We start from the raw sequence: 15,739 nt of genomic DNA, 5'->3' as shown, positions 1-15,739 counted from the left end.
GCGATCATTCGTCTAATTGAAGGGGAAAGTCGACTACCATCCTCATTTGGTATACCAAAAATTGCAGTGATAAAATGGGGTTGTAAATCAATATTCCAAACTGAGGAAATGATAGCAAATATGTCCTTCCAATAGTTATATAAGGTGGGACATGACCAAAGCGTGTAGGTCAAAGAAGCAACTTCTGAGTGACATCTGTCACATTGAGGGTTAATATGGGAGTAGAATCGAGCAAGCTTATCTTTAGACATGTACATTTCAGACTTTCAGTACAAATCTGAGTCTTGTCACTTGCAGAGGTTCTCTGATGACTCTGCAGTGGTTGGGCGTATCAGCGATGGGCAGGAGTCAGAGTACAGAGGCCTGGTGGACAAGCTTGTGGAGTGGTGCAGGAGGGTCACCTGCTCCTGAATGTTGCCAAGCCCAGGGAGATGGTGACTGATTTCAAGAGGAAGAGGACTGTGACGAGTCCTGTATACATTCTGGGGAAAGAGGTTGCGGAAGTGGAGCAGTACAAATACTTGGGTGTTCAACTCGACAACAGATTTGACTGGAAAATCAATACCAGGGCTGTTTACAAGAAAGGGATGGGTAGACTCTATTTTCTAAGGAATCTGAAATCCTTTAATGTGTGCAGCAGGATGTTGGAGATCTTTTACCAGCCTGTTGTAGCGAGTGCAGCCTTCTTTGTGGCTTTATGTTGGGGGAGCAGCTTCGGAGCTGGTGATGCAAAAAGACTAAATAAACTCATCAAAATGGCTGGATCCGTCCTTGGCCACAACCTGGTCTCTTCTGGGTTTGTGGTGGAGAGGAGGTCACTAAACAATCTCGACAATCTGGCACATCCTCTCCGTGACCTACTGAATAAGCAGCAGAGCACCTTTCAAACAGGCTCACTCAGCTCCAAATGCAATAAGCATATACAAAAGCTCCTCTCTGTGAGACAGGAAAACACACATCAGAGTACAATTTATTATTTCATACATTATTATTGCACACTGTTATTATGTATATTATTATTCTGTACCTTATTAGGTAAGTCTGCACACTGCTAAGTGTGTTTATAAAAGTTGCTGCTGTAATAAAAGAATTTCCTACTCTGTATCAATAAAGTTATTATTATTATTATTATTATTTTACACATCCTCCCCAGGGAGCCGTGTTGTATTTCATAGGCCACAAGTAAAAAAATCAAGAAACTGGGGCCATAGGATTTTCTGAATCTACTATGATAAGTTTACTGTTTTAATGAAATATTACTGAAATATATAAATAAGAAGTAAATGAAGATATGTAATTTAATTGGAACCCTGAATGAAAGGAATGGGAAATACGCTAGATGATGCAAATGAAGCAGTAAAATGGCTTAGCTGGTGTTTGTGGTGAGGGTGGGGGGTGGAGGGGGTGGAGGGTGGGGGGGGTGCAGCATGTTAATCATTATCTCTGCTCCTGCCTACTTACTGCCCATTATGCCACTGATGCTTGGGCAGCAATGAAGCTCCTCTACCTTCATTGCCATTTCCATGATGATTATTTTCTTTTTGATCAGTCAGGGTTGTTTACCCCGAGCTCAATCCCTGAGCCTGGAGGACCAGTGGACCACTCCTCGTCTGGCCTCTACCCTTTGACTTGTTTGGCATGGGTGACCCGACCAAGAGGAAAAGCACAAGGCCCTGACTCCGGCCCGCATAGCTCTGCGGGTCATCGAGGCACGCAAGCCCCCAAACCCCACGACACGGTTGTGGTCCTCCTGGAGGACTGCTCCTGCTTCACCACGCACATCCTGCTGAGCCCCGCTCCACGTCCACCCTCGAATCACAGACTGTGGACTGTCTGCAACAAGGCCATTCAGTGAGTATGCAGCAGGAGCCTGGTCCCACTGTCCCGTGTGTGTTGTAGTATTTATAAAACGTGGCATGAAGGCTGCAGTTAATACATTGGGCTAAGCTGCAGAGAAGTGAGAACGCATGAAGTCTACTACTGCATTACCATCTACCGCTACAGCTTGCGATAAATCCCAAATAGGCATCATACTTCGAAAGGAAGTTCAATTAGTTTTCCTTGGCGAGTACACACACTTTATTGCCACGTACAATTTCCATACATAATAGTTTTAAAAGTGGACTAAAATTATTTTTAAACTGCCTAAAAAGCAAGTTTTATTTTACATGTATATTCAATAGTAATACTTTTTTATGCAACCAGATATTCAAAAAACCTGCTAATTTGCTTCAGCCACAAGGATCTCACTAAGTACCCAATTTAACAATATTAAGCGCTTTTTTTGTTGCTGGTTGGAAGAATATTATATATATATATTAAAAATAAAGTATCCTATTCAGAGCTTTGAAATAGTTTTATTTTTCACATACACTTGTAACATTGTATTTAACATATAATACCTATAACCTGTTAAAACATAAATATTGACTGTACATTAGAATAGTTAGTACAGTTGACCAAATAAAAACTTCAGCAATGAACAAAGATTGGAGGGTGGGGGCACAGAAGTAAATGAAAGTCACAAATGAGTCGCTAGCGGGAAACTCAGATCACATTTCATCCCCATTCTGAATTTGGTTTGAACAAGAACTGAACCTCGTGACCATGTCTGCATGCTTTTGTGCATTGAGTTGCTGCCACATGATTGGCTGATTAGATATTTGCATTACCTAGGTGTACATAGTAAAGTGGCCTCTGAATGTAAGTATAATAGAGAAACAGTGTTGTTTTTTGAATATCAGCTTTTATTTCTTTCAGAGTTTTTTTTTTGCCCTGGAAGTTAAAACACACAGAAATCGGTCAGACGTAAGCCAAGGTCTCAACGAAATATTCATTTACAAGATACAATGGTCCAAATTCACATCTTTTCCCTCTTCCCTTTACAGACTTCCTTCTCCCAAATCTGGCATTAAATTAACAAAACTGGTCACAGGCAACACAGGAAAACATTCCTTGTGGAATTTGGTTAAATAATTTAAAACTCTATACATACAGTACAGATACATTCACAGCGGATCAGCACTTGGTACAGAGTATGGAAGGAAACCAGAAGCGAGAACCATTACTCAATGGGGAAAATAAGCAATGCAGCACAAATTAGAAGGCAGTTGGAGCCCATGCTGGACAGACACCGGCAGGCTGGAGTAAGTGGACAGTGAGAGAGAAATGGGGAACTTGAATTCTCCACCTGAAAGGTGTGGTGAAGGAAGGAAATACACAAGGAAAGTGCAGAATGGGTGGGGGCCTTCCAGTAATCGGAGTTGTACAATCCCATCGAGAGGAAGACAGATGCACTGCAGAGCGGTCTAGACCTCCCTACTGTTCAAGAACAACTGATTTACCACCTCCACAGACAGCACAGTGTTGGCTCAAAAACTGAGCTCTTGTCTTCCTTAAGAGATACTGCAGCCTGCAGGTCTGTAATTGCCTCTGCTGCCGTTGGAAGGGTGCTGTGCGTGAGTCCGTTTCCGGCACCCAAAATTCTGTCTGGAGTAAATGGATTCACATTTAATTCCATTCTGCCTGTCCACCCTCTTGCTGACTTACAGGTCGTAAGCTGTGCTCCCCAACTCCTTGCACCTTCCACTGATGACAGTCAAAGCTATGAGCAGGGAGAGAGCCAATCACTTGTGAGTGTTCTTCCTGCTCACTGGCACACCAAAGGACCATTCGTCCTCCAATACGGGCCATTCGAAGAAACTAACCAATTCCATCTACTCCTTCCCTTTCGCCCTGAAGATTTTAAGCATTCTTATTTGTTTCTCTTTGCAAGTTATTTCCGAATGAGTTTCTGCTCTCCTGCAAGGCAGCACGTCCTCCACTCTAACAGACAGACAGACATACTTTATTGATCCCGAGGGAAATTGGGAAACAGCTGCCCCAAATATCAGTTTTACTTTGCATAAGACCGTTGGTATCTCAGCTGCCTTCCGTGTCCCCTGTCCCTTCCCATCTTCTCCGCATCATTCTCTTCCCTCCCCTTGTCCCCTTCCTCTCCTCTTCTGCCTCTCTTTTCCTCCTTTCTCTTCCCCACGCTTCCCTCCTCCCCTCCCCTTCGCCCAGTTAGAGCCATTCCCTCACCATTGGTGTCCCTGTTGGATCCTGACCTCTGATACTGTCTGTGCCCAGTATGAACTTTCCCGTCTCCGCATTGGGTTAACCCCGGTTGCTCCGGGTTCCTCCTGCATCCCAAAAATGTGCTGTTAGCTTATTTATCTCCTATACATTAGACACCAGTGTAGGTTAAAGGCAAGAAGACTGAAAAGAAAGTTGATGGACATGTGTGTGTGTGTTTGTGTGTGTGTGGGAGAGAATAAGTTGGAGGGCATGAGGAAATAAGACAAACGGGAATATCCCTTGAAATGGGAATGGACCTGATGGGCCGAATGGTCTCTGTGTCATGAGATAATTAGTAAATTCATCTGTCATGGATATCATCAAACCCAACCATCCCAAACAGATCACTGCATGCTAATCGGTTGAGTGTGACACCCCAGACCAATGGCTTTTCTTCTAAGCCAGTGTGATTATCGCCCAGTTTGAAGCTGGAATGATACTTGGCACAAGGCTGGAGAAAGGGCACCCATCACAGGCCCCTACTCATCTGCCATTCAACAGCATGGCCAATGGAAAACGGCTGTAAAGCCCTTTGGCTTGACAAGAGGGTAGGAAGGGTGCTACGGAAATGCACGTCTTTCTTTCAGCATCAGTCAACCCTCGAGGTCACAGCGGCTGAACTGAATGTTGTAATACTGGCACTGGCTGGTCCCTGGGCAAAATGGATTACCTATGGTTATGTACAAGTAGCTGTTAGCAGCAGAGATAGCCACTCAATAGTTGACAACAGCTGAATACGGTTACTCTTCACACTGAATCACAGGGATCACAACCTTACACAGAGAGGTTCCCTTGAGAAGGAGAGATAGCACCTTAGTCATAGGGCCAGCCTGAAACTTTGGGTGAAATTGCACCCACTTCCTCTACACGCTTATGTCCTTTAAGGCTGAGGAAGCCACATTCCCACACTCCTTTGTTTGATTATTTAGAGCAATGTGTGCAGGTCTGGTCTCTGTCTGTACAACAACACTGGGGAGGAGAGGGAAAAATAGAGGTTTACAACTGGTGACTTTCCTTTGGTTCCGTGCAAAAGGCAAGAATGTTCTCAAGACCAAGAAGATGGACTAGACGAGGAGAAGGGTCTGGCAAGGCTTATACCTCTAGAAGAGGCTAAGCTAGGATCAGGTGATAAAGATGGTAGGAAGTGTTTGAGTAGAGGCAGATAAGTACCTTTCCACTTGGCACTATTGAGATATGAGCACTTACGGCTCCGGGGAAACTCAGGAAAACCTCCCAATCCTGGGAAGTGTGACACTCCCTCTGGGAGTGGTCAAAGAGAAAAGCAGAGATACCTTGAAGGAGAAGCAAGAGGGAGGAATAGAAGACATACAGATAGATCAGGTAGGGTCTAGAGCCAGGCAGTTGGGCCGAATAGCCTGTGCCGTCGGGGATATTAAACCTGATTCTGATTCGGTGTTACAGGTCTGACATCCACAAAGTGACACAGAAGGATGTGTTGCTCTTATACAAGGTAGCGCACCCCACCCAAAAACTGCACTGATTCGTTATAACTGCCAGGACAACTTAAAACACGAGCATCAGCAACACACACAAAATGCTTGAGGAACTCGGCAGGTCAGTCAGCGTCTATGGAGAGAAATAAATAGTCCGCATTTGTGCATGTTGCTCAAGACTTCCAGCACCTGCGGACTCTCCTACCTCATCAACACGGGCATGGACTGCTGGGCTTGAGATACAAATGTGTTTGAATTATCTGGGACTGATTTGCGTGAGGGATGATATTGTTGAGGTTCATTATGAGGAGCATAAAGGAGGCAAATAATCACCATTACTTCCCAGGGTAGACGAGTCTAAAACTAGAAGGGATAGGTTTAAGGTGAGAGAGAACATTTTAAAGAGGATCCCGGGGGAAGCTGTTCCAGACAGACGGTGATAGGTATATGGGATGAGGTACAATTATGACATGCAGAAGATATTTGGATTGGGAAGGTTTATAAGGATATGAGCCTAACAGCGGCAAATCGGATGAGCATACGTGGTCATGTCGGTCAGCACGGATGAGTCAGGCCGAAGGGCCTGTCAGCAAACCACACACCTCGGCGGAGGAACAACAGTGAAAACCAGTGAGAGAAAGACACGCGCCCGTAACGGCAGAGAGTCACATTAATAGCGCACGTGCAGAGTGGGCGCCATGGACCAAGGAGTTAAATTCCTGGACGGAAATCAGAAGCACGGAAACATAAAACACTGATTCAGCAAGTCCAAGCACAATTTCTCAGCTCCGTTGCAGCATTACCGTGGAATCATAACATTGCTCCGGATTTGGGATCAACGCTGCAAATTCGCGTCTGCAGTCATGGCCGAGGATGGGCGGGGCGGTGGGGGTGGGTGGGAGATACAGTTTATGAGTCCACAGCAGATGTTACTTCCATCTCCAGTCCCTGATTATACATCTCAGCTCTCCCCAGCCAGTAAGGAGCACAGGTCTCCTTCCAGGCTATAGACAACTGTGGTACTAAAATCCTGCACTGATCCATCCCTCCAACAGAACAACGATAAAGTTCCAAACACGTGGCCCATCTGATTTTTAGGTTTTCAGTCCTAATTCAAAACCAAGTTCTCAATTTCAAATTTGGTGATATTCCTTCCAAGAAGGGAAGGCAGAACGTGGTTGATATAGATATCACTCACTACTGTAGAGCAGAATTTTGTCAAGTCAATTGGTTCTTCCTAGTGTTCACTTGGTGACTTTACAATGGGTGCTTCAGACTTGAATGGGTGAGCATTGGAAGGTATTTCTTAACTGGTTTGGTCAATGGAGTTTAGCACCTCACCATTACATAAAAATGATTGGCCAAGTAATTAATAAAAATGAAAGCCAAGTTTTAATCCTGAACCTTAAACATATTTTGAAGTCAAATTTCATCCCCTCCCTAAATCCATTCTTAACTTTGTGGCATCTGTGGTGGGTGATTCAGGTCAGAGGTCAGAGGTCAGGGATCCTAGCATGCACAGCCGCCTTCCTGTGGCCGCGGGTTCTCAGCAAGAGAGGAGTTCTTGTTGCTGAGCATTGTGGGGTCAGCTTCAAGGCTTTCAGACATCTTCACACAGATTATGTCGACAAGGCGTTCAAAAGCCTGCTTCACGTTAATGTTTTCTTTTGCACTTGCCTCGAAAAACTCAAATCCTGCATTAAAAAAATGAGAGATTAAACTGAGAGTGTCAACCTCACCCCTCCAATCTCCTACCAACTGACTGATAGATGCTCCCCAGTTCGGACACAGAGCTAGTGTCTCATCAAGAGTTTAGAGTAGTTCACCTCTCTGCAGAGAACTTATTCCAATGACCTCATGAGATCAGCCAAGACCCTATTTCCCATTTTCTATTTCACACTGAATCCCATCACTGCAAAGCTGTTTAATTTTTGTGCTTTCATCCAGCCACCAGAGGGCAGTGAAGACACAAAGGAGACTACCCATGGTGGACAACTGGAGAAACGTCGTGAGTCAGGCAGCACTGGTAGAGGGAAGTGGACAGCCAAACTACCCCTCTCTCATCTGATTACGTTCCTCTCTTCACCTTGGATCTTCCTATCACCTGCCAGCTCTTGCTCTCCCCCCCCCCCCACATTTCTTACCAGCTATCTCCCCTTCTTCTCCAGTCCAGTTGAAGGCTCTCAGCCCAAAACATCAATTGTCTATTCTCCTCCATAGATGCTGCGTGACCTGCTGAGTTCCTCCAGCACTCTATCTGTGTTGCTTTAAGTTTTTCAACATTTGCAGAATCTCCAGTGCTTACAAGACTTACAATTGTTGTGATTCTATTCAACTCTTTCTAGTGGATGGATGAAAGATAAAATGGCTTTGCAAAGAGTACAGGTGAGTCTTGTCACTTTGATGCTTGCCGAAGGTGAGTGGTGCCAATATGAGAGGTAGATCCTCTACTTTAGCATTTCCTCAAACTCACTTTTCTTTTGCTCTGTCATTGGCAACTTTACCTTGCTACTAAGACCCTAGGTTTCCATCTCAACCACACCCCCCCAACAACCCCATAAAAGCTCCTTTGAGTAAGTTTATGGTCACTATTTATAATACATGGCCTCTCTCAATTTGAAAATAATTCCATTGAAATGCATTGAGCTGTGTACTTCTTTATATATAGAACCATTTCACTCCTGCCTATCACCTCCCTCTGGTTGAACTCAGCAGGTCGGGTAGCATCCGTTGAAATGAGCAGTCAATGTTTCAGGCCGAGACCCTTCTTCAGGACTAGTTGTTCATCCAGCTTGTTTGTATGTGTTGATTTGACCACAGCATCTGCAGTGTACTGTGTGTTTACCTCCCTCTGGTGCCCCTCCTCCTTCCTTTTCTGCCATGGTCCACCTTCCTCTTTTCCAGCCCTTTACCTCTTCCACCTATCACCTCCTCGCTTCTCACTTCCCCCCTCCCTCCAAACACCCCCCCCCACCTTCTCACTCACCTATCACATGCCAGCCTGCGTTCCTTCCCCTCCCCACGCCACCTTCTCCACTCACCTATCACATGCCAGCCTGCGTTCCTTCCCCTCCCCACGCCACCTTCTCACTCACCTATCACATGCCAGCCTGCGTTCCTTCCCCTCCCCACGCCACCTTCTCCACTCACCTATCACATGCCAGCCTGCGTTCCTTCCCCTCCCCACGCCACCTTCTCCACTCACCTATCACATGCCAGCCTGCGTTCCTTCCCCTCCCCACGCCACCTTCTCACTCACCTATCACATGCCAGCCTGCGTTCCTTCCCCTCCCCACGCCACCTTCTCACTCACCTATCACATGCCAGCCTGCGTTCCTTCCCCTCCCCACGCCACCTTCTCACTCACCTATCACATACCAGCCTGCATTCTTTCCCCTCCCCACGCCACCTTCTCACTCACCTATCACATGCCAGCCTGCGTTCCTTCCCCTCCCCACGCCACCTTCTCCACTCACCTATCACATGCCAGCCTGCGTTCCTTCCCCTCCCCACGCCACCTTCTCCACTCACCTATCACATGCCAGCCTGCGTTCCTTCCCCTCCCCACGCCACCTTCTCACTCACCTATCACATGCCAGCCTGCGTTCCTTCCCCTCCCCACGCCACCTTCTCCACTCACCTATCACATGCCAGCCTGCGTTCCTTCCCCTCCCCACGGCACCTTCTCACTCACCTATCACATGCCAGCCTGCGTTCCTTCCCCTCCCCACGCCACCTTCTTATTCTGGCTTTTTCCCTCTTTCCTTTCCAGTCCTGATAAAGGGTCTTGAACGTCTATCACAAAGTACACTGCAGATGCTGTGGTCAAATCAAGACGAAGGGTCTCGACCCGAAACGTTGACTGCTTCTTTCAACGGATGCTGCCCGACCTGCTGAGTTCATCCAGCTTCTTTGTACGTCTCAAATGTCTATTCCTCTCCATAGAAGCTGCCTGACCTGGGGTCAGTGTTCCCATCATTTTGCGCTTGTTGCTCTGGGAGCACACTATGGATTTTTAACTATTTTCATACGTTTCCTGCGGGCTAATTAGAAAAAGGCTTTGTGAAATGGAGAGATGTATTTCAAAAAGAAGGGCAATGGCCTTATTGTAGTGAAAATTCTGAAATTAACTATCTGTGAATCAAGGAACAATTGCAAGTGCAAGTTAAAACACTGTGCCAAAATAGCCAGAAACACTTGAGATTCCGCAGATGATGCAAGACCAGAGCAACGAACCCAAAATGCTAGAAATACACAGCAGGTCAGACCACATCTGTGGGAAGAGAAATCAAGTTGATACTTCAGATTGGAGATCCTGCATCCGTTAGGGAAGGTGCGGGCTGGGGAATGTTTCTGATAATTGGAACATCAGAGTGGCCATGGGCATAACATGAAAGCAAGGTTATTTGGTCAAATGAGAGAGTGAGAGTGAGGGAATATAAAGAATACCACAGGTTTAGAGGGTGTGCTTAAGGCCACGTTCTCTTCTGTTGGGCAGGAGGTTGAGCTTTAGGTTCTGTACCAGCAGGTTCAGGAACAAATGTAATCTCTACAACCATTCAGCTCTTGAATCAGCACTGGTAACCTTACTCATCTCAAGTCTGAACCGATCCCACAATCTATGGATCACTTTCAAGGACTCCATAATTCATGTTCCCTGTATTGTTTATTTTCCTTTTATTTGCACTATTTGTCTTGTTTTGCATGTTGGTTGGTTGTTTGTCAGTCTTTATGCATAGTCCCTCATAAATTCTATTGTATTTCTTTATTTTCTTGACAATGCCTACAAAAAAAATCACTCTCAAGCTAGTATATGGTGATATATACATACTTCGACTTTGACCCTGGATACAGCTTGGAGTTTGGAACACAGCACATGAGTGGGGGCTGGAGCCAGAGAATGAAGAGCCAAGACATGCACTCGATCTGCCACAACATAGAAGACTACAGAACAAGTGCTGGGGAAAGGGATTAGTGTGGACAGATACTTAATGGGCAGCATAGATGTTGGGCCAAAGGGCTGTTTGACGCCAATGGAAGTGGCTTCATTATGCAATAGACGAAGAATAATTTGCACTTATATAGCGTCTTCAATGTCTTAAAGTATTTCAAGAAAGATCACAAGAATGGTATTTGCAGTCACGTACTTTATGTGGTGTAAATGAACTGATAACTTCTGACTCAGGGATGGAAATACCACTTCTGAATCACATCCCACAGCAGAAATAGCTCCCCAGAGGCTCAGCCAGACCAAATCTCTCCCTACTGAGGAGCTGTCTCGAGCAGCTTGCCTAGGGTTCACCAATGGGAGTCAAAACATGAACGGACTCCGGTATTTTTTGTCTGTGAGGGGGGGATAGTTTGGAGTGAGTGCATCTGCCAAACATCTCACAATCTAACAAAGAACACGTAAAATAGTGAATGGTTGAGACTGTTTTGCATACCTAACTCATCAGCCAATCGCTTTCCTTCTTCCGTCGGTACAACGCGGTCATCTTCCAGATCAGATTTATTGCCAACCAGGATCACTTGAGCGTTGTCCCAGGAGTAGGTTTTGATCTGTGTGGCCCTGTAGAAAGAGCAGCAAAGAGGCCATTAAGCAACATTACTTGGCCCTGATGCAGGCTAAGAGTAGGTTGGCTCCAATTCTGAGTTTGATGACACCACTGTTGTTGGCCAAATCAAAAGACGGTGATTACTCAGCACGTGACCATAAGACATTAGAGCAGAATTAGGCCATTTGGCCCATCGAATCTGCTCTGCCATTCAATCATGACTGATCCTTTTTATTCCCTCCTCAGCCTCACACCCAGGCCTTCTCCCCATAACCTTTGATGCCATCCCCAATCAAGGAACTCTGCCTTAAACATAACCAATGACCTGGTCTCCTCAGCCACTTCTGGTAATAAGCTCACCACCCTCCGGCTAAAGAAATTTCTCCACATCTCTGTTTTAAGTAGGCGCCTTTCTATCCTGAGGCTGTACCCTCTTGTCATAGATTCCACCACCATGGGAAACATCCTTTCCACATCCACCATGTCTAGGCCTTTCAACATATGGAAGCAGAAAGAAAATCTGACTGAGTGGTGGCACAACAACCTCTCGCTCAAAGTCAGCAAAACCGAAGAGCTGATTATCAACAATGAGAGGAAGAAGCCAGAGCCCATGAGGCAGACTTCAACAGGGTGACAGAGATGCAGAGGGTCAGTAGCTTTAAATTCCTTGGCATTAACATATCAGAGGATCTGTTCTGGAACTAGTTTGTACCGTAAGTGTCATCACAAGGAGGACAGGAGAGTGTTTCTAGTTTCTTAGAAGATTGTAGAGATTCGGAGGACCAAAAAGTCTGGCGAACTTTTAAGGATGCACAGCGCAGAGTATCCTGAGCGGCTGCATCACAGCCAATGCCCAAGAGTGGTGGGTACTGTAACGGATGGTTCTGTTGCTTTTAGAGCAATGACTCCCCTTAGCACTAAGTATTGATCTGTTGTCAACGCGTGCATTTTGATCTGTTGTCTACCTATGCACATGGTTCTCTCTCTCTACATGTGAATGCACCAGTTAAGGCCATCTCCTGCGTGCGTGCTTTTATTTAATACATACGTGCTTACATACAGACAGCTCAGTCCATCACAGGCAACACCCTCGTCACGGCTGAGTATATTTACATGGAGCGCGGCCACGAAAAGGACCATCCATCATCAAAGATCCCCACTGCTGTTGAACAGGAGGCTCAGAACACCACCGGGTTTGGGTTCAGAAACAGTTACTACCCTACAACCATCAGGCTGCTGAACTGGCCTGGATAACTCCGCTCACCACAAACTCCAAACCGATTCCACAATCACTTACAAAGACTATTTACAATGAAGTTTTCAGTATTATTTATCCTTGCACAACTTGCTTTCTTTTGAACATCGGTTAGTTTACTGTCTGTTTATGTCGAGTTTTTTTTTCCATTGTATTTCTTTTTTTCCTGTAAATGCCCGCAATAAAATGAATTTCCAGATAGTAAACATTAACATAGACTCAGGTGTCAGCTGTACATCTGCTCGTTAATACAGATGTATTTATTTATTTATTTGTTTATTTAATGCAAGTTAATGCATTAAAGCATGCAGACATGGTTAAAAGGTTCAGTTGTTGTTCAGACCAAAGATCAGAATGGGGCAGAAATGTGACCCAAGTGGCTTTGACCGTGGAAGATTTTTGGTACCAGATGGGGTGGTTTGAGACTGCTGATCTCCAAGGATTTTCATGCACAACAATCTCTAGAGTTTTCAGAGAATGAGCAAAATTAGTGAGCGACAGCTCCTTGGGCAAAAATGCCTTGCTGATGAGAGAGGCCGGATGGAAATGGCCAGAAGTGGTTCAGGCTGAAGGAGACAGTGGGTCAAATAATGACACGTTGCAATAATGGTGTGCAGAAGAGCAACTCTAAATACACAAGATGTCGGACCTTGAAGTGGATGGGCTTCAGAATCAGGTTTAATATCACTGGCATATGTTGTGAAATTTGTTGTTTTGCGGCAGCAGTACATCGCAATACATAATAATTAACCTATAAATTACAGCAAGTATATATTAAAAATATTTAATGAAATTAATGGTGCAAAAAGAAAGCAAAGAAATAGTGGGTTCAATGCCCATTCAGAAACCGGGGAAGCAGCAGAAGACCATGAACATGAACTCACTGACCACTGTATTAGGTCCAGGAAGTGCTAATGAGCATATGTGTACTTTGATAATAAATTTTCTTTGAAATTTGAATTCTTAAAACACAAAAGAAGACTACACAGCTGACCTTGCCCATGCCTGATTCCCCTCCCCAAGACATCTCTAAGCACCAGAGTTTTGACCTTTGTGGCACATCTGTTTGAATCAGTTCACCATCCTTTTTTAAGTTGTGTTCCCAACAGGTTATTTCCCCACTAGTTATGGGATCCTCTGGTGACGTTTCAGTACAGGAAATGGATCACTTGCTCTTTCTGTAGTTAACCAATGTCCCTGATCACTGAATGCCTGTACAACACAAATTTCTCCCATTCCTTTATTCCAGTAAATCCCCACAGCACTTCGCATTTCTCCTCAAACATAGTGCCCAAAATTGGACACGAGGGTCAGCTGAGGCCAAGCTAGCTGTATAAGGATCGAGCTCATACCATCAAATCCCATCCAAGTACCGGTCAGGGCCGGCCTCAGTGAATTAAAGGGGAGAGCAGATCCAAGTTGCATTCTTTCCTGTTCACCATTAGGCATGAGTCCTCAGCCGGATGAGTCAGTGGGATTCATAGTGGAACTTATCCTGACCATGGGTCGAGAATCTTAATCCTGACCGTGGGTGCTTCACACCGTGGGCTCCCACACTCCAACGACGCCTGGCCTAATTAATCAGTCACTATAAATCATCCCTTGTGTGTGCAAGCGGTAGGACCTAAGAGGATTAGGGACAATGGGATCAGTGTAGGATTAGTGTAAATGGGTGCCTGATGGTCAACACAGACTGGATGGGCCAAAAGGCCTGTTTCCACACTGTATGACTACATCATCTTAATTCTGAAAATGCACAGTTCCATGCTGTATTCCAATGATTCACTCCTCCCATGTTCACACAACAGAGAAATCTGCAAAGCGAGTCAACTGGAACAAAGGCTTGAAAGATTACAATGCAAGGGCCGCTCGTTCCCCTTTTCTCTCCCAGCTACACGGATGGCAGTAGCATTTATTGACCATCTGCAGGCCTGGTTAAGACTTTAACATATCTGGAGTCATGTGTAGGTGTGCCTGGTTGTGGCCAGATATTTCTTAACCCTGAAGGTGTAACAGCAAGCTTATGAATAGGAATAGAGCACAGTGACAACAGCAAGATCAGGCACAACCTCGTTGACAACTAACTTGGTACACCTGCAAATATCTAATCAGCCAATCGTGTGGCAGCAATCTAGTGCATAAAAGCATGTAGATTCGATCTAATGATTCAGTTGTTGTTCAGGCCAAACACCAGAATGGAGGAGGAATGTGATTTAAGTGACTTTGACAGTGGAATTTGTTGGTGCCAGATGGGGTGGTTTGAGTATCTCAGAAACAGCTAATCTCCTGAGATTTTCACACACAGCAGTCTCCAGAGTTTACAGAGAATGGAATGAAACAAAAAAAATCCAGGTAGTGGCAGTTCTGTGGGCGAAAATGTCTTGTTAATGAGAGAGGTCAGAGGAGAATGGCCGGACTGGTTCAAGCTGACAGGAAGGCGACAGTAACTCAAATAAGCACACATTAATTCAAATAAGTGACATGCAGAAGAGTATCTCTAAATGCATAACACATCAAACCTTGACGTGGAAGGGCTAAAACAGCAGACCACCGTGAACGTAGACTCTCTGGTCACTTTATTAGGTATAGGAGGTATCTAATAAAGTGGCTACTGAGGGTAATCTGTGTGACAGCCTGAGTTCACCGAGCTTGCTCAATAATGCCTATTAAATCTTATCCTCATGTCTACTCCTTCCTGGACCGATGGAATCTGCTACTCTATGCCGCAGTCTCCAAGAAAGCTGCAGGCCCACACGTGTATGGCACTCGTGAAGCCATCACCAGTCGCTACCACTGAACGAGGAATGAAGGGGTCCTCACTACAGAATCTGCGTCGCGAGGAAGAAGGGTATGATTGGTGTGTGAGCCACTGAGCAGGTCTACAGGGAGAGCTGCCACAAGAAAGTAGCATCCATCATCAAAGACTGCCACCATCCTGTCCATGCTCTCTTCTCACTGCTGCCATCAGACAGGAGGTACAGGAACCTTAGGTCCCACACCACCAGGTTCAGGAATGGTTATAACCCTACAACCATCAGACTCGTGGGCCAGCATGGATAACTTGACACTGACCAGATCATTGAACACAACCTCTGGACTCACTTTAAAACTCATGTTCTCAGTGCTACTTATCATTTATTATTTATTTGTATTTGCACAATTTGTCTTGTTTTTTCTCCATAATACCATAAGATATAAGAGCAGAAGCAGGCCATTCAGCCCATCAAGTCTTTTCCGCCATTCAATCATGGGCTGATCCAATTCTTCCAGTCACCCCCACTCCCCTGCCTTCACCCCATACCTTTTGATGCCCTGGCTAATCAAAACCTATCTATCTATCTCTGCCTTAAATACAC

The 15,739-nt window shown here is 45.3% G+C and overlaps 1 protein-coding gene across 2 annotated transcripts in view; it reads right to left on the bottom strand.

Moving 5' to 3' along the window:
- Positions 1-2,337: 2,337 nt before the first annotated feature.
- Positions 2,338-15,739, bottom strand: part of rab3da (RAB3D, member RAS oncogene family, a) — a 70,309-nt gene continuing 56,907 nt past the window's right edge. For both annotated transcript variants that reach the window (XM_059992052.1, XM_059992050.1), the window contains exons 4-5: positions 11,018-11,142; positions 2,338-7,267 (exon numbers count right to left, since the gene is read on the bottom strand). In XM_059992052.1, coding sequence (XP_059848035.1) covers positions 7,083-7,267; positions 11,018-11,142 — 310 coding nt within the window. In that variant the 3' untranslated portion in view covers positions 2,338-7,082. The remainder of the gene's footprint in view (positions 7,268-11,017; positions 11,143-15,739) is intronic.

This window comes from Hypanus sabinus, chromosome 16 (genome assembly GCF_030144855.1).
Source record: "Hypanus sabinus isolate sHypSab1 chromosome 16, sHypSab1.hap1, whole genome shotgun sequence".
NCBI classification, from domain to species: Eukaryota; Metazoa; Chordata; class Chondrichthyes; order Myliobatiformes; family Dasyatidae; genus Hypanus; species Hypanus sabinus.
Note: the sequence above shows the minus strand (reverse complement) of the source record. Positions and strands in the feature narration are given on the sequence as shown.